The sequence below is a fragment of the Marmota flaviventris genome, chromosome 1, assembly GCF_047511675.1.
Source record: "Marmota flaviventris isolate mMarFla1 chromosome 1, mMarFla1.hap1, whole genome shotgun sequence".
Taxonomy (NCBI): Eukaryota; Metazoa; Chordata; class Mammalia; order Rodentia; family Sciuridae; genus Marmota; species Marmota flaviventris.
This window is the reverse complement of record NC_092498.1, coordinates 216,557,518-216,584,358: the sequence shown is the minus strand read 5'-3', so window position 1 is coordinate 216,584,358 and position 26,841 is coordinate 216,557,518. Positions and strand designations below refer to the sequence as shown.

Sequence of the window (26,841 nt, the reverse complement as noted above, 5' to 3'; positions counted from 1 at the left end):
TGGAGTACAACCGAAGCTTTATTGGAGTGGTGCGGTGGTGATCAGTTGGGGCAGCCAAAGACCACCATGCTCTCGGCGAAGGCGCCCAGGTCCTGGCACTGTTTCTGGTTCTCCTCGTCCTGGCATTCTTCTGCCTCTGGCCAAATCTCCACCCAGGTGTCCTTGCCAATGATGTAACGGATGCTGGGGGAGGGGCGGCAGGTCAGGCGGGGCGGGGACAGGGCCGGGGCGGGGTGGGGCGGGGCGGGCTCGCGCAGGCGCAGGACACCCACTTGGGTTTTTCTCCCCAGAGGTCAGAGGAGAGACCCCACAGGAGGTAGTGCTTGCCGTCCTGCAGCTTCAGCGCCTCTCTGCACTTGACGTGGCTGATGAACCTGCGCTCCTGCCCAGCCTGCACCTCATCGGAGCCTGGAGGGGAGCGAGCGCCAAGCTGAGCCCTGGGAAGGGGAGGGAGGAAGGAGGGGTGCAGGCAGAGAGATGGGGCGCTGTGTCTGACCTGACTTGATGGTCTGCTCCACGACCATGACGTACTCGTCGAAGTCCTCCGACAGCTCCGACCTGACCAGCCGGGTCTTGTACACTGTGGAGGAGGCGGGAAAGTCTGGGTCATGGGCAGGTTGCCCGTGGGGTGGGGGACACCCTCACCTGCATGGGCCCCTGGGCGTGTGGGTCCCTCCCCACCCCACGCGGAGCCCGAGGGGTCTCAGCCGGGCAAGCTGCAGTGAACCCTCCTAGGAACACACAACCACACGTGGTCACTTGGTCACCATCCCACAGTCATGCTCAGAGGCATGTAAGCAATTCCAGCCGCCCACAAGTAGAGTCACACCCAGAAGTATGGCTGCGCTGATGCATGGCCGTCCACAGCACTGTCCTGTCCAACCATGGCTATGTGCGACTCCCTCTCACAACCCCCCCCACACAAGCATGCACGCAGCTGTAGCCGCCCAAGACCCCAGCCACGCACAGAACCCCAGCTTCTCCAGTTTACTGTCGTCCACAACCAGAGCTTCATACAACACAAACCTCAAGTCACCCACAACTAGTCACATACACAATGACCAGTGACTCCCTTCCAAGTCATCCATGGCCGCTGTTGCAGGCAGCCACACAGAGTGCAGCCACCCGAAACTACAGGTACATGTGCCCCTAAAGCTGCTCCCATCCACAGCCCTCTCCAGCCACAGCCTCACACACCACCTGATGAAGGGCAGCCCCGCAGACACGCCCCCACAGCAGTATCCACTCAGGCGCAGCTTCCTCCCAACTCCACCATGGTAACCATGGTTCCCCACAAGGCTATGCCCTTCGCAACACATTCTCACACACTAGTCACCACAGCCTACAGGCCCAGGGCCTGACATGCACACCGCCATCCTCGTGTACACTCACGTGCACCCTCATGTGTGTACACACACACACACACACACACCCCACCCCCACTCACCATAGTCCACCCCAGGCTCACAGGCCTTGTCCAGCCGGTCATTCAGCGTGACCTCCTCCTCCTGCTGCATGAAGCAGTTCTCTGCAGGGTGGGGGTGGAGACTCTGTGTGAGCCCCACTCCTCACCCAGGGCTCACTGCCCATGGGTGTGGCTGGCCCCAGGGCCTATCCTTTTGGTGACCCCAGGGCATGGCTCCCAGGGTCCCCATTTAGGGTGGGTGTCTCAGGGTGGCTCAGGGCGCCCACCCTCAGCACAGCGGCACAGGTCCTTGTGGCACAGCTTGCTCAGCATTCCGTCCTCCTTGTCTGGGTGGTAGAACTGGGTGCACGTCTCCTCTGTGGGCAGAGTGATGGGGAGGGGCTCAGAGGCCTGGCCCTACACCCCAGAGACCAAGCCTGGCAGACTCAGATTCCCAGTGCCCAAGTGCCCAGGGCCTGCACATGCCAGGTCCCCAACCCTCTATTCCTGAGACTCTTCTGATCCTTGGGACCCTTGGGCCCTGGGAACTTCAAATCTCCAACCCAAATATCCTTGGGATCCTCATTTTTCCAACCCTCAGATCCCTAAGTCTCAGATTCTTGGGACTCTCAGAATCTTGACTCCTGGGTTGTTGGGACCCTCCTCTCCCCGACAGCTCATGCATCTATGGGACTCTCAGAGCTACATTTTTCTGTTGGAGGACTTTGAGCCCCTTAGAACCCCAACTCACAGGTCCCCAGGACCCTAAGACCCCTGGAGCCCTCAGTCTCCAGACCCTAGGTCCCTGGAACCTGAGAGCCCAAGCCCAGCTTGGCTGCTCACCCAGGTTGTAATAGGAGTAGACCTTGACAGAGCCCGGCTGGATGAGCCCCACATTGAAGTACTGGTGAATTTTGAAGGACAGACATTCTTCCTCGCTGTGTGAGATCTGGGGGGAAGGAGGTGAGGATGGTCAGTGTGAGGGGAAGGAGTTATGTGATGGGTCACTGATCCCCCGGGGATCGGGGCCTCCGATTCCCACCCAGCATCATGGGAACTTGTGCAATTTTAGGAAACACTTCCCCAAGAGCTAGAAAGGAACTGTGTGATGGTCAAGGTCATGAAGATCTCAGATTCTGCATGGGTTCATGCAGGGTGCCCTGGAGGGGGTGCAGACAGAGCCGAGGTGGAGTAATGGAGGCATCATAAGGAGTATGGGCAGTGGGGAGGAGGAGGAGGCTGGGCCGAGCAGCAGGCCCATTCTCTTTTCTCTCACTGCCCACTTGCAGTTAGGTCTGGACAGGAGTCAGAGCTCTGCTGACTGGTCGCTGACATGCCTGCTATGATTGGCAAGTGGCTTTCCCCCTCCCAAACTCATGTGGGGACACAGTTCCCTGGTGTAAGGGCATTGAGGTGCGAGGGCCTTTCAGGGAGATAATTAGGTCACAGGGCAGGACCTTTGGAAGGGATCATCTTGCAGGAGTGGGCCAGGTCTCCTGGGCTTGGATTGGTCACCACGACAATGGGGTGTGGTTTTCTGGACTTGCTCTCTAGGCTCTATTCCCACCATGTAACCGTTCTCTTGTACGTGCTCCCAGTATGACAGCTGAGGGCCCTTGTCAGATGCTCTCTCTCCTGCCTTCCAACCCAATTGGCCCTGTCTCCCCCAGCCTGGGGCCAGCCTGACCTGAGTACAAAGGTCAAGGCAAAAGAAAAGGGCAGCCAGATAAGGGTCCAGGTGCCTGTGGAACCTCCCAGGGGAGCTAGCAGGCTGACCTTGTCCAGGTAGATGAGGAGGGTGTTCTTGTTAGAGAAGGCTTTGCTCAGCTCGTACTTGGAGATGTATCTGTCCACTCCGGTGCTCAGCTGGGGAAGGGCGGGGCTTATGAAGAATCCCTCCTGGACCCCTGCTCTCCCTGCAGCCTCTTCCCCATCCCCATCCCCGAGCCCTTCATACCAGCTCGAGGTCATTTGTGTCAGGACCGAAGCCCGTCATCATGGCTATATCCAGGATGGACATCGTGGCATCCTCTTTTCCCAGGTACCTGGACAGGGCAGAGGGAAGGTTGTTGGAGCCCAGGGCTCTGCTCCTGGATGAGAGGGGTCTGTCTGACCAGGGATCGAGGCCTCCGATTCCCACCCAGCATCATGGGAACTTGTTCAATTTTAGGAAACACTTCCCCAAGAGCAAAAATGAAGCGTGATGGTCAAGGTCATGAAGATCTCAGGTTCTGCATGGGTTCAGATCTCAGTGCTGTGTAAATTTGATCAGTTATTTGACCCTTCTGTGCCTCAGTTCTTCTAGAAAATGACAGGAATATGGGCAGCCCTTACTTTGCATGACTCAGCTACTTCAGTGAACTAGCATCCCATGACATGGTTCAGACCACAGCACTCGGGATAGTAGTCATCCTTGCCTACAGTACAGACCTTGTTGCTAGCTCATCAACCCACAGAGTGCTCTGTAAAGCAACATGAGCTCCGAAATCAATGACCAATCACATGACTCCTCTGAAAGCCTGCCCGCGAAGATCACGGAGCATGCATTTATTCAAGTAACACACAGACAGCAAAGCATGAAGCTGTGGCGCCTCTGTCCTCCTGATGGACCCACATGACGCTTTACCCAGGTGGGTCCTGAAAAGAGGGAACTGGACAACAAAATGACCTTGCAGCAGAGAAATGAAGAGATGATGCTGGAAGTGAGCGTCACCTAGCTGCAGAAGGTGGCAGGTGCTGAGGACGATGCCCCTGCCGCCAGGTGAGGAGGGGTAGTGACAAAAAGGAGGACAATGTCCCAGAGGAGGACAGGCTTGGAGGATCCGCTCCAGGGGAAAGGGACTCCTGAGAAACCTCATGACTTGGGAGGCTCTAAGGATAAAATGGAGCGGATCTGAACTCAGACAGGAGCCCGGCAAGGCAGGATGGGAAAGGAGAGCTTACTGCAGAAGCCAGCCCAGAGAACAGTGTTCACAGGGGAGAGCTGCGCAGGTGTGTGGGAAACGCACGAGCCAGCTTCCCCGGAGGCTGAGGCACGAGGACCACAAGGCTGAGGCCAGCCTTGGCCACTTAGCCACACTCTGTCTCAAAATAAACATTTTTTTAAAAAAGGGCTGGGGATGTAGCTCAGTAGTACAGCATCCCGGGTCCAATCGTGAGTACCCCAAAGCAAGCAAAAAATCATAAGGGAAAACACCTTTATTTTCAATGTTCTAATGTTTTAAGTTACAGAACCATAAAAACAAACAAAAACCCTGCCTTACTATATTTTTCATTTCTTACACCATTTTGTGGGAGTGCTGGGGATGAAATCTATGGCCTCCTGTGTGCGGGGCAAGGGCTCTGCTGACAAGCTCCACCCAACCCTCCCTGTCATTTTTTTTTTTTTTGTCTTTGTGGTGCTGGGGATTGAACCCAGGAGGGAGGGCCTTGTGCATGCCAGGCAAGCACTCTACCCACTGAGCTCTTTCCCAGCCCCCTCCCTATCTCATTTTACGAGAGAGTACAACAGTTTTTAGGGTTCTGATAGAAAATTTAAAAGTCATGGAACAATTGTGACATCCCCATTGCTGCAGTTGACCGTCTGCCTCTACCACATGGCAGATACGTAAGATGGTACCAGATGCACGGGACACTCAGAACTCCTGGGTCCCATGGATCCTGTTCCTGGGGCTGTAGCCCAGTGGTGGAGCTGTGGCCTCCCATGTGTGAGGCCCTGGGGTCACCCCAGCCCACCAAAAATTGCAATAAAAAATAAGTAGAAGGAAATCTTGCTAAAGACAGAAGGTCGACCAAGAGGAAGCCCAAGGACCCAGCTTGTTACCTGGTACAGATGGCAAGGACCATGCTGCTCTTGGCATCCTGGGGCTTTTTGGCTAGAAACACAGAAGGGGGTGAGATGGGGAGGGCGTTCCTGGGTCCTGATGCAGGAGCCAGGAAGAAGAGGGAGCTGCCCAGCCACGCCCTCCGCCCTCTCTCTTTGAACAGAAACTGGCAAAGGGAATGCAAAGGGCCTTCATTCCCTGTACCTGTTTCAGGGGCTGGCTTTATGGTGACCCTGAGGTCAAAATTCTTGCATTTGACCTTGCCTTTGATTTTGGCATGGTACACTGTCACCACCTGTGAGATGGGAGGAGACAAAGTCTCAAGGGACTTGAGATGGCTGAGGATAGCAGGAGAGGGTCACTGTGGGGCAGAGGTCAAGGGCATGTGGAGGGCTCTGGGCAGGTGGAGGGCCATGGGGAGGTGGAAGGCCACTGGGAGGTAGACGGCCCTGGATAGGTGGAGGGCCTGGGTTGGTGGCTCAGCAGCTGTGGGGCCTCAGTCCTCACCGACAGTGTGCCTTGGCCTTTGCCCTTAGCTGTTAAACTGAAACCCTCGTTTTGCTTGGTCTGCAGGGGAGAGAGAAGAGAGGGTGTTAGGAAGCAAGCCTTCCCTGGCTCTGAGGACTTCCATAGCCATGTGCCTCCCTCCTGCTTCCCAGAAACCGTGGGGGGCGGAGGCCCAGAGCAGAGAGGGCTTGGCATTACCTCCTCTGATCGCAGGAGGCTACCGGATTCCCAGAGGAGGCGATGCTTGATCTGGGAGCTGCGGCTGGGCAGGTGGAGGGCCACCTCCATGTTCAAGTCCTTGTGGTCAGGTACATCTGTCTGATATTGCGCCAAGGCTTGGAACACCATGAAGGTGGCCTGGAACCCATGACAGAAGGAAGGTGAGCTGAGAGCCCCCACTGGGGGAGAAAGAGGCTTGGGTCAGAGTTAGGGCATTAAAGCTAGGCCCAGAGAGCACCAGAGAGCAGGGGTGAGACTGCGGAGTGGTGGGCACCGAACACACGGCTCACGGCCCTCTCACTGACACAGGCTCAGACCTACAGCCCACCAGCGTGTGACATTAAGATTGGAAGCCAGACATGGAGGTATCCGCCTGTTATCCCAGTGACCTGGGAGACTGAGGCAGGAGGATCTGAAGTCAAGGCCGGCCTCAGCAACTAGTGAGACCCTGTGGCTGCATAAAATCTAAGAAAGGGCTGGGGTTATGGCTCAGTGGTTAGGCACCCTGAGTTGAATCCCCAGTACCAAAAAATATAAAGACTGGAGTTCATCAGATGTTGAGGACATGTTCCATTTTCAGGAACTCCCCTGGATGCAGAGGCTTAGACCAGGACTTGAAGACCCTGCGGACGTGTCTAAGAGCCAACAGAAAGCCCAGCTGTGCTATGACTGGATGTGAAGGGTTGAAGATTGGTCCCCATGCAGCCTGTTGTCATGGGGTGTGTGAGGAGCACCTGAGGGCTCTGAGATCATCAGCACATGGACCCTTGGAGGGACTCACAGCTGGGTGGGCTGTTGACAGCTGGTGGAAACTGCAGGGGTGCCCCTAGTTGGAGGCAGTGGGTCCTTGGGCAGTGATCTGGTCCCTTCCTCTGGTCCCTTCCTGTGTCTGCCTTCCAGCCACAGTGAGGTGAGCAGCTCTACTCTGCCCCATGCTCGCCACCATGGTGTGGGCCTCACCAGGGCCCATAGTGACAGCCCCAAGCAACTATGGATTGAAACCAAGAGCCAAATAAATCCTTCTCCTCTAAGTTGATCTTCTCAGGCATTTTGTCACAGCAATGAAAAGCTAATACACCACATAAGATGCAAGGTCTAGAATCCCTGAGAATGGGGCCTAGACCTATCCAGAGGAGACATTCTTAGACCAGGACTTAGGGACCTGAAATGTGTCTAGAACGCAGTCATGGAAGAAAGGACCTCCTCGGAGCCTGAGGATGCTGAATCCGAGTGTGACACTGTGAAGCGACATTGGGATTTTAATGGAGAGCCCCCCAGAAAGAAAGAGGCTCAAGCTGGAGCCTGGGCGGCTGGATCCTGCAGTCACTGAACCGTGGTGTAGAAGGCCCTGGACGTGGTGTAGGAGGGAGAGGGCCTGGACGGTGCCCTGGAGTCAGGGAGAGCCCGCTTCAGAACGGGAGCCTGGTGGAAGTGGCAACGTGGACCAGGAGCCACCAAGGGAAGAGGGGGGCTCACTCCTGAGCTGGAGCCCCGAGGACACGGAATGGACAGCAGAGAGAGCAGAGGCTCCGCTCAAAGCCTGGAGCTTCTGGAATGAAGTCTGGACCCCCAGGAGGGTGTGTACCCAAGACAACCTGGGTTCTCTGCTCCTCTCCAGCCCCTTGCTGGTGGGACAGAGGGGCCTCCCGCCTGGGTCTCAGAGACCTGTCTGGGAGCGGTGGCAGGCTACAGGAGGTAGGGTGCAGGAGCCCAGGGGTGGGGCGCTTGCCTGGGTGGAGCCATAGCCGCCTCCATAGTATCTCTGCTCATTGAGCCAGCGCACCACGGGGGGCACGTTGTCGAAGTCCCTCAGCAGGAGCAGGGCCAACAGGGCATAGGACGTGGCCTCCACGTTGTAGAGATGCTTGTCTGGCTCCTCCCAGCGGTTCTTATCTGCAAAGAGGACACCCTGAGCCCCCAAGCTCACTGTCCTTGCAGCCTGGGGATGGCCCAGGGAAAGCTCAGAAAGAGACTCCTGCCTGCGAGGCACTGAGGTCTAATATGCAGGCCAACATTCAAGCCCTGCTCTGCTCTGTGGGCTCTGACTCCGCCCTTCAACCCAGTGCTCCCTACCCCTCCCTGAGTGAGCCAGGCAAGGGCCTTCTTCTGTGATTTGCAATGACAATGGAATTAGAGCCACACATCACAGCTCAAGGTATTCTCCCTTCAACCCAGTCTTGCATCCCTCCCCCTCCTTATGGCTGCCCCTCACCTGTGGATGTGTTTAGGAATTTTTCAAAGAGGGGGCCCTTCAGCCTGCCCATCTGGGCCAGGGCATAGCCAGCAATGGCCACGGTGTAGGGCCTCTGCAGGTTCAGATATCTGGATTCCAGGAAGTCTCCTGCCTTGGAGATGCTATCTCCCAGGAGCTGTGGGACAGAGGGGCGGGCACTCTGGTAGGTGGTCGCCACCACAGCCATGGTCAGCATCCTGCATGCGCCACTCCTGGGGCCTCAGGATACTGTCTGTCCTGGGACCTTTGTCTTGGATCTGTGCTTTCAGTGTTTCCCAGACCTCCTGGCCACCTGTGAGCGCCTTGTGACTGAACAGCTGCCATGTACCTGAGCGTCCCATGTCAGTGGTGTGCTGGGAGGTTATCAAGGAGCCCTCTCCTGCAAAGGCTGGGGGAGCCCTGGTTTGTACTGATTGGTGGTGTAAATCCGCCCCCCAGGGTCAATGTCAAGCTGCCAATGTGACGTCACTGAATCAAGTGTTGGGAAAAGATGCTCTGAACAGGCAGGAGACAAGAGGAGGAGTCCGACTCAGCAGGCAGCCTGGACGAGCCCGCCCCCCCGCCGTTCTCCCCCCTTCCTCCTTCTCCTTGCCATCGCCCTCACTTCCTGCGTGCCTGCTGTGTATCCACTTGCTGACCATTGAAACCCTGAGAGATGACAACAGGGATGCCCGAGGGTCGTGGCGATCTGGCCAAGACCTCCACGGATTAAGTATGGGGTGATTTACTAGGTAGTAGGTGCAGGGCTCTGGCGACCCCCCCAAGGCAGCGCCTCCCCTCCCAGGTGGACATTCCCCAGCTTGGGACAGGGGGCTCTGAGGAGGGCGCTTACGTTGACCTGCCCCTCGCAAATGTCCTTAGCCTCCTGCAGGGCGATGAGAACAAAGGCTGTGAGGGCCACATCACCTTCCACGCTGTTCTGGTAGCCACCCTGGGACGGGAGCAGAGCAGAGACAAGGTCACCATGTGTCCACACAGGGCAAGCCTGCTCTGGACAGGGTTGGGGCTCCTCCTAGGGCTCCCTTCCCTCAGGGACAGCCAGACTCTCTCATATGAATCACTGCAATCATTTGTTCATTCTGCAATGTCACCAGACGACCCCTCGCCTGGCGATGTGCCTACACAGGGGTAGATGAAAACCTGGCCCAGCTCCAGCCTCCTGAGCCTCTTGTCTAACAGGGACAGGAGGCAGGAGCCAGAGGCTCCTCCGTAGGTACAGAGGTTCCTCAGCTTCCGAGGGACTCACATGCCAACAAACCATGGCAAAAGGAAAATATCGTGTAAAATTCATTCGGTGCCCTGACTTTCCACACATCCTAGCTTAGCCTGAACTGTGCTCGGGACACTCACATTAACGCCCCTCCCACGAGGCTATTATACCAAGTGCTGAATTTCTCCTTCTTGTATTCAACCTGTGCTGAAAGGGAAGAATGGAACGTGGTGTGGGATATGGTTTCCCACCATCGTGAAGTGCAAGATCCTAAGTGGCACCATGGTAAGTCGGGGAGCACCTGTATTAATTTCTGACTTATGAAGGCTCTGCAGAATAGGACACAGCAGTGAATGAACTATGGGGCAGTGACCCTGTGAGGTCAGGACAGCTATCGTGGAGAGAGCACAGCTGGCACCCTGATCTTTAGAGGTGTCAACTCTCAGTGTGCAGGGGTTAGCATGCTGGGCACCAGTGAGAGCTTGTGCAAAGCCCCTGTGGCAGGACTGAACAGTCTTCCACCAGTGTGGGTAGGGTGTAGAAGGAGAGGGCAGGCTGTGAGGCTGGGAGCCTGGAGGTCAGACTAGGGCATTGATTCTCTATCTTGGGCATACCTCAGCATCACCTGGGGAGATGGGATAATTAGAAGTCATATTCCGGGGCCCTATCCCTAGAATTTCTGGTTCAACAGGTGTGGGATGCTATCCCAGAATGTTCATTTCCAACAACTTTGTGGGTGATGCTCTTGCGGGTCTGAATATCACACTTTGAGAACCACTCCCCTGTGGAATTTAAGATTCAGGGGAAGGGTTGGGGCTGGAGCTGGGGCTCAGCGGTAGAGTGCTCACCTAGCACGTGCCAGGCACTGGATTGATCCTGAGCATCACATAAAAACAAATAAATAAAATAAAGATATTGTGTCCAACTACAACTGAAAAAAAAAAAAAAAAAACACAGGGGGAGCCTCAGGACTTTCTTTGGAGACATCCAATCAGATTTGAAAAGCATCGGTGGTGAACACCTGAGAGCTAACAAGAGTGAAGCCCGCAGGGCAATGACCAGGAGCAGCATTTCCAAGGTCTCAGGGTGAAGGAGGGAGATATGTGGACCAGCTCCTCGGCTGGGGATGGGAGGAAGGGGCCAGTTTTGAGCATCATCCAGGTAGCGGAATGGGAAGCAGTGGAGATGGATTAGAGAGGACGTCAGAGTAGATGCCCAGGCTCTCCAGTAGGCCCTCTGCCTTTGCTTTAATGGAGTTCTTATTTATTTCTCAACAAGATGTCGTGCACTTTCATTTTGCACTTCTGGGTTTTACAGCGATGGAGTGACAATTATTTCCCTGTCCCTCACTTCGACCCACGCAAAGTGAATTGGGCGCCAATGGAATGAGGGAGCCTTTCTCCCGTGCCTCCCGTGCCTCCCAGGCGCCTCTCTCCCCCACTCTTGCCGTGAATCCCAATCGCTTACTGTCATTTGTTGTGCTATCACGGGCCCATCCTCCTGGAAGAGTCCATCGGGCTTCTGCTTCTCCAAGATCAGCCATTTAACAGCTCCACAGAGGACCTGGGAGTCGATGGCAATGAGGTTGACAGCCAGAGAGAAGACCTTCACCACGTAAGCTGTCAGCCTGGGGGCGGAAACAGAGTGAACCAATCCGCTCTGGGCTTGCAGCCTGCCATCCCAGTTACCCAATGAGAAGAGAGGGGCGGGGCCTGGCTCGGTTGCTGGGTTACCCCCAGGACTCCAGAGTTTCAGGAAGTCAGTGTTTAATGAAGCTCTACCTGAGCAGGTCACTTGGTTGACTAAAGGCTGCTGCATCCGTGGAAGCGCCCTGGAAGCGCCGCACAGGGCTGTTTGTGTCCTGCTGGCCTAGACCACCCCTGGCTGAAACCCAGGCCCTACTCTGCCAGGTGCCGGGCGGAGGCTGGCCAAGCTGACCACCCTGACTCACCAGGTGCTGGGCGCCCGGTTTGTGAAGGCGGCATAGGCGGAGCTGGGCTGTCTGTAGGCCAACTGCTGGGTGTACCCTGAGGGAAGAGAGTGGTCACCAGAGGAACGGGGTTTGCTGCTTGTGAGTACCCAAAAAAAGTGTGTGCCGAGGATGTCATTCGGGAGGTGGCAAGGGTTCCTTGAGAGCAGGAGGACTCAGGGTGGGGAAGGGGGATGTCGGGGAGGGAGGAGAGGGAAGCTTAAGGAGGATGGGGTTCTGAAGGAGTAAGAGAATAAGAGACGGGTGTGTCCATGGAGCTGAGGGGGTCTGGTGGAAGTGGGGACTCACTGGAGAAGGACTCAGAAAGGGCAGGGTGCCCTCTGGGCTGGGACACGCTCAGGGGAAGGGCGCAGGTGGGACAGGATGCTCGTGCCAAGGGCTCTGAAGGGTTGGGGGATCTGAGAGAGGAGGGGAGGGGCTCTGGGGAGAGCCATTGCAGGGAGGGCGGGGTCTCAGGGGAGGGGCGGGGTCAGGAGGGGAGGGCCCACCCTTCTTAATGAGCTCCAAGGCATTCTGCCGCTTCTCTAGGCCGAATTTCTCCCACTGTTCCGTCTGGTCCAGGTAGTGCACGGCGATGACCGTGGGCGTCATGCCGATCATGTTCTGTTCCCCGCAGCCAGAGGGGGTCACGATGAGGTGCTTCAGCCGCTCCGCGTCCACGGCGTCCTCTGCCATCTCCGCCACTGGGGTCCCTGCAGCAGTTGATTGGGGGGATCTAGTACAGGGGCCCACTGTGCAGCGGGTGTGGGAGGTCCAGGCTGCCCCAGCGTTCCCAGCCTCCCACCAGACAGGGCCAAGGGCTCAGGATAGGGAGGGGTAGGAGGGCGTGGCAGGAGTGAGGAGGCTCCGTGGCTGAGGGGCTGGACAGGGCTTCTTCATGGGACTCAGGGGAGCTCCTACTTCACAGGGGGGCCCTGGTTCCCAGATCTCTCCTTTCACCCACAGTAAAGTATTCTAGGCATGAATGTTTGTATGGTGCGTCATGCCCTTTGCCAGGCTCAGTTCTAAGAGAAGAGCGCACAGCATCCCCTTTAATAGTCACAAGAACCCTGCAGGCCAATCTGCTCTTTCAGTCCCCATCACAGATGAGGGAGCCAAGGCTCCTGGCCCCCAGCCCTTCAGCTCCCAGGTTGGGAAGCCCCTTCCTGCCCTTCCTCGCCCTGGTCTTCCATCCCAGGCAATTATTGGCAGAATTTCCGCTCTCCTCCAAATGTACTTAGCAGCAAAAGCTCTCTGTGAAGTCAGTAGTGCCAGAGGGCTCCTCTAAAACAGATCCAAGGGGCGCTGCCCCAGCTGATGTGGAGGCAGGTGTGTGGCTAACAGAGCCAGGCGCCCAGACACCTTCCTGGTTCCCAGAGGGTTGGGAATGGCTCACCTTGCAGGAGGATCCTGGTCTCCGAATCAGTGTCTGGGACTTGGTCACTGAGGTCTGCGGCTGGCACCTCCTCTCTCTGCACGCCAGCTGCAGGGGAGAGATGTGACGGCACCAGCCCCTCTCTCCCCTGCCCTGCACCACTGTGCCCAGGCTGTAGCCCCACACCCTCTCCGGCTGATGGCTCACCTTGCCCAAGGTGTTCTGGGTCCAGTGTGCGAATGGCCACGGTTTTGTTGACTCTAATTCCTTCGGGCTATGCGGTGTTGGGAGGGGGAGGAAGTCCAGTGAAGAAAAGGACAGACACACAGATGGTCAGCCAGCCACTGTCATGAGGATGACTCTTGCAGAGGGTCATACCTTACACAGATCTTGTGCAAATTCATCAGATAATTCTACATCAATGACGAAAAAGTGTGAAATCTTCACATGTAGTGAGAAACTACTTGGGCTAGCTCACTGGATCCTCACAATCCAATGGGGTGGGTGCTGCTTTCACTATGGTTTGGATATTGAATGTCCCCTAAAGGCCCATGCAATGCAGGCTGAGTCTCAGGGTGGTGCTATTGGGACGAGATGCAGCCTGCTAGAGGTGGGGTCTGCTGAGAGCTCTTTAGGTCACTGGGGTGTGCCCTTGAAGGGGATAATGGGATTGCAGACCCTCCTTGCTCTGTTTGCTTCCTGGCCAGGAGGTGAAGGATTCTGCCTCACTGCACACTCCACAGCAATGAGCCACCCCACCCCCACCGAGGCCTGAAAGCACTGGATCTGCCTGATCATGGACTGGAAGCTCCAACATCCTGAGTCAAAATCAACCTCTTCTCTTCAAAAGTTGGTTACCACAGGTATTCCATTATAGTGACAGAAAGCTGACTAGCACAGCTATCATCACTCACGTTCTCTGTAATTTAAAACCTTTTAGACTTAAGTAGAGATACTTAAGGTAGTCATGGTTGGGCACAGTGGTGTGTCTATAGGCCCAACTACTCAGGAGGCTGAGGTGGGAGGATTCCTTGAGGCCAGAAGTTTGAGGACACAGAGGGAGTGGAGGAGGGAGGTGCTTTGGCTAAGCATCCCTAGAATTAGTTGCAACACAAGAGAGGATTTCTCAAAAATGTTTTTTAAATGTTCATTTGGGCAACTTTTATTCACTAAGGTAATATCACAAGAGAATCATTTTAGAATGTGAAGCCTCAACTAGATCGAAAAGTGCTGTAGGGCTGGGGTGCAGCTCAGTGATGGAGAGCTTGCCTGGCAGGCACCAAGCCCTGGGCTCCATCCTTATACTTCAATGAAAAAGAAAACAAACAAACAAAACAACAACAACAACAACAACAAAACCCTGCCTAAGCTTAGCTGTGAAGTCCCTCTGTTCAGCAGCAAGGAATAGCATGTTTATCCTACAGCAGCTTCCCATGAAGCCGGATCCTGACCACGCTGGTCCTCATGATTCCTGCTGGGGCTAGATGACTCCTATTTACAAAATGAGGAAACTGGGATGCCAGAGGGGTGAAATGACTGGCTCAAGGTCACACAGTTAGTAGGACAGGGCTGAGGTTTAAATCTGGTCACCTGGCTCCAGAGTCTGGGTGTTTAACCCATTGCCATCCACGCATCTCTTAAATAAAAGAATATGCACAAAGTAAGCAGCACAGGGCCTGAAACATAGCGAGGGCTCATGAAACAGGGGCTATTTTAGCTAGTACTAAAAGTCCAACCCAGGCCCCCATCTGTGTGTACACAAAAGGCTTCCATGTGGACAGCAGTTTCTTTCCCAGGACCCCGTCTCCCCTCACTGGTAATAAAAGCCAGATTTTGTCTGGAGATTGAGTTTTCCCCAGGGAGCTGCTGACACATGTCCAAGGAAGGCAAAGCCCCTATTGGTAGGCTGTGAGTGTGCTGCCATGATCCATTTCAGGCCGCCAACATCAGGGCACATGGAACTGGGGAGACTGGTCGCTTTGCTCTCAGGAGCTGCACAGGCAGGCCCCCGCCAGGCCTGGCACTTCTGCCCACTCACAGCCATCCAGTGTGGGGCAGAAGGAACGTGGGACCCTCACTATGAGTTTATGTATTTTTAAAAGATGATTTTATTGTAGAGCCTTAAAACAATTGGTAAAAATATAAGTTTGCTTCCATAAAAGCTTGAAAATATGAATGATACTTGAGTCTGGCTTGGGCCGAAATCCATTTCCATGTAAAATTACTTTGTCTACTTGAATGCAGCAGCTTTTCAAAGCTTTAATTGTTTTCCCAACATCTTTAACATTTTGGAAGAAATTAACCATTAGAGGGAAAATACAAATGTAAAGAGGGCACTAATTTTTCCTTTTGTGTCAGTGTGTGTCACGTGCCTTGGCTTGACAATGTGGGATCTCGTCTGCTTTAAATTAAATTTTGATATTTCATTTACTGTCCCTTTATTGGACATTGATTTGGATTTCTTTCTTTCTCTCTTTTTTAGTAATGAGGATTGAACCTAGGCACACTTAAGCACTGAGCATATTTGCATCACCCCAACTTTTAAAAACTTTTTGAGACCTTGTATTGGTAAGTTGTAGAGGGTAGCCTTGAAATTGTGATCCTCCTGCCTCAGCCTCTGAGTTGCTGGGGTGAGAGGTGTCACGCCTGGCTGGGATTTCTTTTCCTCCCCCGGTTCTGGCAACAGAACCCGGGCTTTGTGCATACACTGTCCACCTTCAGCCTGTACCTCCAGCCCTCATTTTGATTTCTTCCATAAAATATCACATGGAAAACAATATAGAGTTCTGGTTTTATAATAGGAAAGGATTCAGCATGTGGATGTGGTGTTGGTTGCACCACAATATAAATGCTCTTAATGTCACAGAACTGTACACTTAAACATGCTTCAAGGGGCAACTGTTATGTCTATTTTACCATCATAAAATTGAAATTAAAAATGAATAAGAGGAGGGCTGGTGTTGTGGCTCAGCGCTCAGCGGTACAGTGCTCACTAGTACAAGCAACACCCTGGGTTCAATCCCCAGCACCACAGAAGAATAAATAAAAAATAAAGGTATTATGACCAACTACAAAAATAATGAATAAGAGGAAACATCATTTTACATAATAACAGTCATCATAATAAAATTATTGCATGAAAATACTATTGATCTTAATGACTGACATTATGGCATCCTTAAGAATTCTGTGCCTGATTTATCTCAGTCACATTACACTAATCTTGGCTCTGCCTCCAAATATCTGAGACTTCTAAATTTCTAAGCTGGACACTGCCATGATTCCTTTTTTTGGCAGGGATGGGGGTGTACTGGGTACTCCACCCCTAGCCCCCCCCTTTTTTTTTTTTTGATACAGGTTCTCACTAAGTTGCTGAGGCTGGCCTTGGACTTGGGTTCCTCCTGCCTCAGCCTCCTGAGTCGCTGAGATCACGGGAGCAGCCACTAAGCCTGGCTTGTGATGATTCTTAGGGTCTCAGAGCCTGAGTCACCCACCGGGGGTCAGCAGTATGGAGCACAGGCACCTTCCCTGAAGGACAAGGGACAGCGGATGCACAAAGGACTCACCACGACCTTCAGGGTCTTCTTGACACCGTCGCTGATGAAGTGGTTGTACACAGCAGCCTTGACCTCCACCTCCTGCAGCCCTGTGGTCAAGGGCACAATGACATAGGGCACTGGCACCGAGGACTTGGGCGGGATCATTATAGTCTGGTAGTAGCGCTTCTTGGCTGTGGCCAGGCTGCAGAACGCTGGGTTGTGGATCAGTTCCACCCTCACCTGCCAGGGAAGGAGGTGTCAGCGCAGGTGAGCAACAGGGCGTCCTCACATTTCCAGGCCTCCGCCCCCTCCCCAGGGCGCACCTTGAGACTCTCCTTCTCGCGGTAGTTGAAGAGGACAGCTCGGATCTCCACCTGCTCATTGCGCACCACAGAGTAGGGCAACCGCAGGTCGATAAAGAAGTCTTGCATCACCGTGACCTCGTAGGGGTCTGCCACGCAGATCCCTGTCGGCACAGAGACAGCACCAATGTCAAGGGCACGGGAAGGGCAGGGTGGGCCAACCCAAAGGGAACTGTAGCTTGAACTCAAGTTGCTGCCTCTTCCATAGTCCTGGCTCTCACCCTCAACCAGGGGAGCTGGCCCAAGCTGCACCTGACTCTGCAGAAGCCACAGACTAAACACTGGCCAAGGCATGGGTTCTAGATGGTGGAGGGGCTGGAAGTGGCCTTATCATTTGATGATTTCCTTTCTCTTTGCAGTTTGACTTTTAGATGCATGTGTAGGAAGATAGCTAGCCTAACTAACTGGCGGGTCTCCAAAATATATCTGCTCCTCCAACCAGGTACCCTAAAGCCTCCTGGGATCACCCAGAGCTGCGGATGTGGCTGGCTGGAGTGGGGCTGTTTTTTACTTTCATTTAATTAACTTTTATTTACACTTATTCCATCTCAACCAGATTTAAACTAAAAAGCTCATAGTTGAGGATAGATGTTGTGAATATAGAAAAGCTTATAAGCTGCACAATTTATAAGGGGGATTTTTATGAGTGAGTTAAATCTCAATTCACAAAAAAAGCAATGCTAGATTCAGTGCCTGGGAAACGTTTAAGTATGCTTGCAACAACTTGGGCTTGAAAATTTGCCTATTCAACTGTGAACATCATGAAACCCAGATACACATCGAAATATTCCCAGTGAAAATCTAGTTCTGAGATGCTAAAGGGAAATGCACAATGGATTGTGAAGACTAGTGCAAATAAAAGTAAACTATAGCGGGGGGTGGGTAGGGAAATTCTCTGTTCTTTCTGCTGAGTTTTTCTGTGAACTTAAAATTCCCACTAAAAAATGAAATCTATTTTTTTAATACCAATTTTGGAGACTAAGTGTCCGGGTCTGGCCTTTGAAACCATGCAGTAGCCAGGACAGAGGGAAGCGGGGCCGCTCAGCCCACCCGGGGAGTCTGTTGGGACAGGAAGGTGCCCGGGGCCCTGACTCTCCCTCACCTTTCTTGTCCGACAGGCTCACAGCCAGGATCTCCCAAGTGGTGATGGTGTCTTTCAGAAAGATGTTCAGGACCTTCGTGGAGATTCTGGGTTGGGAGAAGTGGGGGCATTAGAAGATGTCCAGCAGGGAGGAGGGCGAGGCCTGGGGGGCAGGGCACAGGCTGGAGGGGCAGGGCACGTGGGGGTGACCCAGCTCTTGATTTTCCTAGGTTGGGATGTGGGTTCCACAGTGGCTCTAGAAGAGATGGGAGGTTGCAGGTGTGTGCAGACGGAAGGTCACCCTGGTGCAGTGTGGGGAGCTGTGGCACTGGGCAGGGGGTGGCAGGGGTGGGCAGGGGCACCCTGGCCATACCCGTTTTTCTCTGGTTCTTTTAACTCTTCTATGGCCCACAACCAGCTCTCTGGAAACTGGCTTCTGGAAATGATGTCTTCTTCTGGAATTATGTCCTCATCCATGTCACCTGACGGGGTGAGAATTGGCTTAGGGCAGCCCACCTCCCACACTGTTCCCTCTGCACTGTGGGGGCTCTTAGCTGGGAAACGCACCCAGAGGCATGCTGTGGCTCTTCATGGGCCCAGGCACAGTTACCTTTCTGGAGTCCTTACTCCATTAAAAAAAATTAAAAATTCTATTTACAAACGTGTTGCTATCAAGATAAATATAACCTTGCCTTCCTCTGATTTTCAAAGAAAGGAAAACATTTGCATGGACCTCCGTAAGGATCAGGGCCCCTGCATCCAAGGATCTGTTAGTTCTGAATGCCACCAGCCCTTTGGAGAGCTCCCCAGACCTTGCGGGGACCACTGAAGAAGTGGTGGCCTTGAACAACCAGCTTGACCCTCAGCAAGTAAATACAGCTGGACAGGACTAGGTTCCACCCTGGCTGGGCTTTCCTCAAACGTGATGGACAGATCTTAGTTTGGCTCTGCATCTGCATCACAGTAAGCAGGTGGAATCCCATAGATGCCTGGACCCACCTGCATTCTGGACTACTCCTTCCAAGGGCAAGAAAAAAAAAAAAAAAAAAAAAACTAAACCTCAACCCAAACCCTAACCAAATGATTTGCATGTGTGTATCTGTGGACACAGAGCTGACTACACGTTTTGTCTCATTAAAAACTGAATGAAAGGGCTGGGGATGTGGCTCAAGCTATAGCGCGCTCGCCTGGCATGCGTGCGGCCCGGGTTCGATCCTCAGCACCACATACAAACAAAGATGTTGTGTCCGCCGAGAACTAAAAATAAATATTACAATTCTCAAAAAAAAAAAAAAAAACTGAATGAAGGAACGCATAAATGAGGCCTTTGATGGATCAAAGTTGCTTGTTAATCCATCAGGTGGCCTGACTTGGCGCCAGGCTTTGGGGCACAGCACAGACCAGTTTCCCTGGGTGAAGGAAACTTCAATCCTTCTGAGCCTTCCCACTGGCACCCGGTGTGGACAGCCCATCATCTGGGACCTTCTCTCCTACCACTGAGGTCCTGGGCACAGTGTGTGACTTCAGACTGACTCCGCAGGACTGGGACCATCTTCCTAGCAGGAACCTCTTCCCTCACCCCAGGTGGCTCCACACTAGATGAGGTGCTGCTTCTCCCTCACACCTGAGAGCCTGAGCCCTCATGGAAGGGCCTCCTTCCTCTCCCCTCACAAGGGACCCCTCTGCCCTTAGGTGAGGAATTGGTCCTTTTCAGACTCCAGAATAGGAGCTTTTGCACCTCATGGGGATGTGTATCTCCCTCCTTGGAGACCTCCCCCTCCCCCTCAGACAGGACTTCCCCCTCCCCCTTCAGACAGGACCTCCCCCTCCCTCAGACAGGACCATCCCCTCCCCCTTCAGAATGGACCTCCCCCTCCCCCAGAAGGCCCTCCCCCTCCCTCAGGCAGGCCTGCTCCTGTCCCAGGGACTCACTCCTGGCCAGGCCCAGGAGGCCCTCGCGGCGGCGGTGCTGCTGCCGCAGCTGGGTGATGTAGCTGCAGCAGTCCAGGAAGGCCTGCACGCAGGAGGCGCCCAGGGAGATGAAGCGGGCCCTGCGCTGGCAGGGGAAGCCCATGGGGTTCTCCCGCATCCCGTCCTCGCAGCACCTGCGCAGCTCCTTGGTCTTGTACTGACCCGCTGTGGGAGCACAGACCTGCTCAGGCAGAGCCCTGGCCAGGTGCCCCCACCCAGGAGAGCCCAGGGCAGACCAGGAAGAAGTGCCCGGGGCCAGCCCTCCCCTCCTCCCTCTTTGGCTCCTGGGAGGTCACCTTGGGGCCCAGATGGCCAGGCCCCGGGCGGGTGGTGGGGAAGGGCAGGCAGAGGGCCCACCTTTGTCCATCCTCTTTTCCATGAGCTGCACGGAGCGACGCCGGCGGGCAGCAGGTTTGGAGCACTCCAATTCTGAGGGGCAGGTGGACCAAGAACAGGTTGGGTAAAGCACCTACTGTGCGCCCTGGGATCACCCCTCACAACAGCCTCAAGTTGGCGTGTGGCTGTTTCCATTGGACAGATGAAGAAACTGAGGCTCAGGGAGAAGCCTGCTGGCGGGGCTGGTGGAGGCGGGACTTGAACCAGGTGCCCCATTCCAGAGCCCCTCGCTGCCCCTACCTGTCCTCTGGGCTGTCTGCAGGTCTTTGTTGGTCTTAAAGGCCAGCCCTGCGTCCATGAAGACTCCAGCATAGTCCTGCCCACTGCCCGGGGTGCAGCCAATGTCTGCCTTCTCCACCACGTCCCAGATCTGCAGGGGGTGGGTGGCCAGGTAGGGACAGGCAGGACAGCATCGCCTGTTCCAGCTCCCCACAGTCCACGCAGCCCTTCCCACCCACCCCACCCCACTCCAGCCCACCCACAGCTCCATCCCCACCTATGCCTAGCCCCACTCCTCACCCGACCCCTTCACCTCCAACCCCACTTGCATTTACACCTTCATTCCAAGCCCTGACCAGCTCACTCCTTCCTCACTCTCTAGCCTCACCCCATGCCCCAGGCTTCCACATCAGATGGCCCCAGAGTACACAGGGCCGTGCCCAAACTGGATCTTACTGTGACCATCCTTAAGCTGGACCTTGACCATGACCTTTCCCAAGCTAGACCTTGACCATGACCTTCCCCAAGCTGGACCTTGACCATGACCTTCCCCAAGCTGGACTGCTTTTCCATCTCACCACCCCACCCTGTGTGTCCACTCTGACGTCTGTTCCACCACCCCCGCCCCGTCCTTCACGCTCTCTGATCCCGGTCCTGCTCCACCCCACGCCATCCCTGTGCCTCCGTGGTCTTGGGTCCAGCCTCAGCCACAGCCGCCCACCTTACTCTGAGTCAGCTTGTTCTTCTTGTTGAGCACAAACACGCCCTTGTCGACAGCCACCAGCCCCACTCGGGCCCCACGGTCACCCTCTATCTTGAGGGTCATCTGCTGCCCAGGTAAAGGATGCCGGTCGTCCTTCCCACCACCTTTGACCACCAGCTGCAGGGAGGTGGGAGAAGCAGGAAGGAGCAGTGAGCCCTGGGAGGGCACCGAGGATGGGGAAGTCCAGGCCGGACCCAGAGGAGGAAAGGCGGAGGGTGGGGGAGCCGCGGGGATGCTCACCGTGCCCACGCACGAGTCCTTGACGTCCACCCACACAGAGTCCGCCACCACCTCCCTCTTGCCGCTGGCACCCATCAGCGTGTAATAGGCCACCAGGCGGAAGGAAGGGATGAAATCCGCAGTGATGGTCAGGGGCAGCACCACCAGGTCCTGGCCGGGCTCTCGGGCCTGGCGACCTGCCTTCAACAGCTTGCCCTTGTTCAGGATCTGGGGGACAGAAGGACAGAGGTCAGGGCGGGAGAGGAGGAGATCTGGGCTTGGGGAGGGATGCTGGGTGCTGGAGAAGCCGTGAGCAGGGCGTGGGGGCCCAGGGCCACGGACCAGGTAGGTGTAGTAGCGGATCTTGGCATCCTGGCCAGGGTCCACTCGCAGGTGGAAGTTGACGTTGAGGGTCTCGCCTGGCTTGAGCTCCATGCGAGACACAGAGAGGTGCAGGTAGTTGTTGGAGTTGAACAGCGTGCTGTAGGGTTGGGCCTGCATGGTCTTGACGGCCTGCCGCGCCTGGGGGATGCCCTGCTTGCTGGTGCGCACCTGGGGGAGGGGGAGAGGGATGGAGGCCAGGACCAAGGACACCCTCAGCCTGATCTCAAGGCACAGGGTGTGTGACCCCTGATGGAAGGAAGGCTTTGCAGATGGGGTGAAGCTAGGAATCTTGTGCGGAAGTTGCCCTGGACTATCTGGGTGGACCCGGGGGTGGGGTGGGGTGAGAGGAAGAGAGGGGGAGAGAGAGAGAGAGAGAGAGGGAGGGAGGGAGGGAGGGGGAAGGAGAGAGAGAGAGGGAGGGAGGGAGGGAGAGAAAGAGAGAGAAGGAAGGAGGGAGAGAGACGGAGAGAGGGAGGGAGAGAGAGGGAGGGAGAGACAGGGACTGAGGGAGGGAGGGGGAGAGAGGGAGGGAGGGAGGGGGAGAGAGGGAGGGAGGGAGGGGGAGGGAGAGAGAGAAAGGGAGGGAGGGAGGGAGGGGGAGGGAAAGAGAGGGAGGGAGGGAGGGGGAGGGAGAGAGAGGGAGGGAGGGAGGGAGAGAGTTGGAGAAGGAGGAAGAAGGAAAAGGAAGGAGGCCGAGGGAGAGGGGGGAGAGGTGATTTCTTGGACACATGCTGCTGGCTCTGAGGTGGAGGACAGGTCAGGAACAGGGCCTGGGGGTGGGGCTCTAGACGCTGGCAGAGGCAGGACACAGATGCTCCCTGGAGCCTCAGGAGGAACCACCTGCCACACCTGGATTTGGGGACTTTGAGGTCCAGAACTGCAAATGAATAATTCTGTGTTTGGTCACTAGGCTGGGGCCTGACCACCTGCCTTCAACAGCTTGCCCTCGTTCAGGATCTGGGGGACAGAGCCACAGGCCTGACTCATGCCAGCCCCCGAGGCCTAGAAGGCAGAGGGATGGGCACAGGAGCCCTGGAGGATGCACGTCCCTCTGCCGCCTGCGTGGGAGCCAGTGAGGGGCAGGTATCAGGAGAGCAGTGACCCCGTGCCAGCAGTGCACCCCTCCAGGGACACCGCAGAGCACTCCTGGTGGGATTTGGGCTCCTCAGTGCCAGGAGGCCAGGTGTTCCTCTGTGGCCCCTGAGACAGCTGACCTGTCTGCCCCAGGAGGATCCCTCCACGCCTGTGACAGCACCCCACTTGCAAATCTTGCAAATGGCAGGGTCCTTCTGTACAAGTGCCGAGCCCTGGGGCACCCTCTCCCTGGTGGCGGGAGCCCCAGGATGGGGGGACTCACTGTGATAGTCAGTGGCTGCCGGTTGTTGGGCGTGTTGATGGTCAGCTTGGCCACGCCATCGTCTTGCGTCAGAGACTGCACATCACTGTCCTGGGCCACCACGGGCACACGGCGGGCTGGAGAGCCATCAGGGTTTGTCACGTACACCTGTGGACATGGGGTGGGGGATCTGGTGACTGAGGTGTGCTCAGTGCTGCACGAGTGGGGCCAGGGCCCTGCCCCGGGGCTCACCATGAGGTCGAAGGGCATGGCTGGTTTGAAGTACTTGGGCGTCTTGGTGAAGTGGATCTGGTAGGGGGAGGTCACGATCTGTATCCCACTGTGCTCGGCCTCCACCATGTCGCTGCCTGAGGACAGGGACCATGAGGGTGGCTCCTGGCCGCCCCCGGGACCAGGCCTCCTCCCTTCGACGGGGTCCCACCTCCATACGGGGCCTCCTCCCTCAGACCAGAGCTCCCTCTCAGATGCCCCTGTCTTCTCCCTGGACCTCCCCTCTCTGGCTGGCTCCTCCCCCAGGGGGCTCTCCTCTCAGCCAGACTGCCTGGTGGTCCTGGGCCTCACCTGAGTGCAGGATGACAGTGACAGACACGTACAAGGACTTCCCCACCAGGGCGTCGGCGCGGGAGGGCTGCACACCATCCAGCAGCACCTGGCGGCTCAGGGTGGCCTCCCCGGTGCCATCCTCGATCTGGGGAGGGGACAAGGCTCAGCGGGGTGGCCCTGGGGAGCTGCCTAAGAGGGGGCGCTGGAGAGAGGGGCGTCCAGGGGCCTCTCAGGTACCACAACGCGCTGGAGGGACTGGGGCAGTGAGATCCTCTGGTCGCCATCCTGGACCCCGAAGATGACGAAGGCGGTGCCGTCCACGTTCTTCCCATACAGGAACCTGCAGGGCCACGGCGTCAGCCGCCCACTCTCGGAAGGCCACGGTGCCCTAACTTCTCACTGTGGCCAAACACCCACAGTCCTTGCCCTCACCTGACCTTCACCTGGCCTCACCTGGACCTCACCTGGCCTTCACCTGGCCCCTTCAAGTGGCGTCACCTGGCCCTTACCTGGACCTTTCTTCTGGCCTCACCTGGCCCTTCACCGGGCCTCTCATCTGGCTCCTCATTGGGTCCTTACCTGGCCCTTACCTAGCCTCTTCCCAGGCCCCCTCACCTGGCCTTCACCGAGCTCCTAACCTGGACCTCACCTGGCCTTCACCTGGCTCCCCACCTGGACCTCACCTGGCCTCATCTGGCCCTCACCTGAACTCTTCTCCTGGCCTCACCTGGTTTTCATCTGGCCTCACCTGGACCTTACCTGGCCTCCTACCTGGCTCCTCATCTGCGTCCTCATCTTGTATTCACCTGGTCCCATCCCAGGCCCTATCACCTGGCCCTCACCTGGACACTCACATGGCCTCTCACCTGGCTCCTCATCTCGGTCCCCACCTGGCCATACCCCATCCCCATCCTAGGCCCCCTCACCTGGTCTTCACCTGGCTCCTCACATGGACCTATCTGGCCCTCACCTGGCCCTCACCTGGCCTCACCTGGCCTTCACCTGGCTTCTCACCTGGCCCTCACCTGGCCCTCACCAGAACCCTTCTCCTGGTCTCACCTGGTTTTCAATTGCCCTCACCTGGACACTCACATGGCCTCTCACCTGGCTCCTCATCTGGGTCCTCACCTGGCCATCACCCATCCCCATCCTAGGCCCCCTCACCTGGTCTTCACCTGGCTCCTCACCTGGATCTCATCTGGCCTCACCTGGCCCTCACCTGGACCCTCACCTGGACCTCACCTGGCCTCATCTGGCCCTCACCTGAACTCTTCTCCTGGCCTCACCTGGTTTTCATCTGGCCTCACCTGGACCTTACCTGGCCTCTTACCTGGCTCCTCATCTGCGTCCTCATCTTGTATTCACCTGGTCCCATCCCAGGCCCTATCACCTGGCCCTCACCTGGACACTCACATGGCCTCTCACCTGGCTCCTCATCTGGGTCCCCACCTGGCCATACCCCATCCCCATCCTAGGCCCCCTCACCTGGTCTTCACCTGGCTCCTCACATGGACCTATCTGGCCCTCACCTGGCCCTCACCTGGCCTCACCTGGCCTTCATCTGGCTTCTCACCTGGCCCTCACCTGGCCCTCACCAGAACCCTTCTCCTGGTCTCACCTGGTTTTCAATTGCCCTCACCTGGACACTCACATGGCCTCTCACCTGGCTCCTCATCTGGGTCCTCACCTGGCCATCACCCATCCCCATCCTAGGCCCCCTCACCTGGTCTTCACCTGGCTCCTCACCTGGATCTCATCTGGCCTCACCTGGCCCTCACCTGGACCCTTCACCTGGCCCTCATCTGTCCTCACCTGGCCCTTACCTGGCCTCACCTGACTCCTCACCTGGATCTCACATGGCATCACCTGAACCCTTCACCTGGCCCTCACCTGACTCCTCACCTGGACCTCATCTGTCCTCACCTGAACCCTCATCTGGCTCCTCACCTGGACCTAACCTGGCGTTCACTGGTCCCATCCCAGCCCTGGCACCTGGCTCCTCACCTAGCCCTCTCCTGGTCACACCTCTTGGGCCTCACCTGGCTGTGATGGTGACCTCCAGGCCATTCGGGTCATCGATGTAGTAGAATTTCTCTGCGGGCTCCACCAGGACCTCGAAGCTGGGCAGCACTAGGGTGAGAGCCGGTGTTGGCGCGGCTGGCACAGGGCCCAGCGCTCCAGGACCCCCAGGTCCTCCCCCACTCACCGTACTCCTTCACCTCGAACTCAGCGGAGAACACCTGCTGCGGCGAATTCTCATACTGGGCCCGGATCTTCCACTGCCCCATGCTGCAGAGAAGGCGGGTGAGGGCAGCCCAGCTCAAGCCCTGCTCCCCCTTAGGGGACTGGGGACCCCCAAACCCCCACAGAGCCTGACGTACTTGACCAGCTCTGGGATGTTCCAAGACAAGGGCACGATGCCAAACTGGTTTTGAGAAGACAGAGTGTCCCTCTTGATGGGGATGCCATCTGGGGTCTGTAAGCAGACAGGAAGGGCTGTGGCTCAAAGTGGCTGTTCTGAGGCCAGGCTCTGCCCCCAGCCTCTTTGCACCCCATCTATAGGTGCAGGGGTTAAGGATGTGGACCCGGGTCCATCAGCCTAGGTTCAAACCATGCCATTTACAAATTGTGTGACCTCGGGCAAGTTACTTAACCTCTCTGTGCTCCATGAGCACATGCAGCAAAAGGAAACCATAAAGGCTCCCAGCTCACTGGCTTGGGTTGTCCTTCACATAAGCAGCGCATTGATAAGGATCAGTGCCTCTCTGAATGCAGCTAACAACTAGCATCTTCTGCCCACTCGTATGCCAGACCGGCACTGAGCCTTGTCTGTGAACACATAAGAACAGCAAGTTCATGGGTTCCGCTGCCAGCAGCTAACCTTCAGGAGACAGACCTCAAAGCCTGCTTTTCTGGGTTTGGAATGCGGGCGATTCTGTGGATGAGGTTCTCTGTTGGATGGGAGCTGGAGGCACCAGCACTTAGAGGAGGAGACGCGTGGACTCTGTCCCTGGCTGACCGCCTTGATCCTCTACCCAGTCACGGGGCCTTTGCACTCGCCACCACCTTGCATGATTTCTGTCCCTCCTCATGACAATCGCTGAGGGTAAGACCCCCTTCCTCACTCTGCTCTCCTTCCTGCGCCCCTCCTTCTTCCGGTTTGTTTTTATTACACCCAGGTAGATGCCAAGGACTGAGCTGAGTTCAGGTGTTGAGACCCTGAGACTCAGAGAAAAGTCCCTTCCCCTGTGAACTTGGATTCAAT

The 26,841-nt window shown here is 56.1% G+C and overlaps 1 protein-coding gene across 2 annotated transcripts in view; it reads right to left on the bottom strand.

Moving 5' to 3' along the window:
• The window catches only part of LOC114084403 (complement C3-like), a 29,805-nt gene continuing 2,964 nt past the window's right edge, over positions 1-26,841 (bottom strand). For both annotated transcript variants that reach the window (XM_071603441.1, XM_071603443.1), the window contains exons 5-41: positions 25,958-26,052; positions 25,783-25,865; positions 25,616-25,706; positions 23,814-23,916; positions 23,595-23,721; positions 23,265-23,380; positions 23,034-23,180; positions 21,635-21,844; positions 21,314-21,520; positions 21,032-21,190; positions 20,332-20,461; positions 20,053-20,124; positions 19,657-19,860; positions 18,098-18,206; positions 17,746-17,831; positions 16,605-16,747; positions 16,309-16,521; positions 12,950-13,016; positions 12,764-12,850; positions 11,877-12,080; positions 11,350-11,425; positions 10,866-11,025; positions 9,021-9,119; positions 8,168-8,324; positions 7,685-7,848; positions 5,935-6,093; positions 5,737-5,796; positions 5,434-5,524; positions 5,229-5,280; positions 3,363-3,450; positions 3,182-3,271; positions 2,249-2,354; positions 1,693-1,782; positions 1,448-1,528; positions 497-580; positions 273-408; positions 1-183 (exon numbers count right to left, since the gene is read on the bottom strand). In XM_071603441.1, coding sequence (XP_071459542.1) covers positions 42-183; positions 273-408; positions 497-580; positions 1,448-1,528; positions 1,693-1,782; positions 2,249-2,354; positions 3,182-3,271; positions 3,363-3,450; positions 5,229-5,280; positions 5,434-5,524; positions 5,737-5,796; positions 5,935-6,093; positions 7,685-7,848; positions 8,168-8,324; positions 9,021-9,119; positions 10,866-11,025; positions 11,350-11,425; positions 11,877-12,080; positions 12,764-12,850; positions 12,950-13,016; positions 16,309-16,521; positions 16,605-16,747; positions 17,746-17,831; positions 18,098-18,206; positions 19,657-19,860; positions 20,053-20,124; positions 20,332-20,461; positions 21,032-21,190; positions 21,314-21,520; positions 21,635-21,844; positions 23,034-23,180; positions 23,265-23,380; positions 23,595-23,721; positions 23,814-23,916; positions 25,616-25,706; positions 25,783-25,865; positions 25,958-26,052 — 4,488 coding nt within the window. In that variant the 3' untranslated portion in view covers positions 1-41. The remainder of the gene's footprint in view (positions 184-272; positions 409-496; positions 581-1,447; positions 1,529-1,692; positions 1,783-2,248; positions 2,355-3,181; positions 3,272-3,362; positions 3,451-5,228; positions 5,281-5,433; positions 5,525-5,736; positions 5,797-5,934; positions 6,094-7,684; positions 7,849-8,167; positions 8,325-9,020; positions 9,120-10,865; positions 11,026-11,349; positions 11,426-11,876; positions 12,081-12,763; positions 12,851-12,949; positions 13,017-16,308; positions 16,522-16,604; positions 16,748-17,745; positions 17,832-18,097; positions 18,207-19,656; positions 19,861-20,052; positions 20,125-20,331; positions 20,462-21,031; positions 21,191-21,313; positions 21,521-21,634; positions 21,845-23,033; positions 23,181-23,264; positions 23,381-23,594; positions 23,722-23,813; positions 23,917-25,615; positions 25,707-25,782; positions 25,866-25,957; positions 26,053-26,841) is intronic.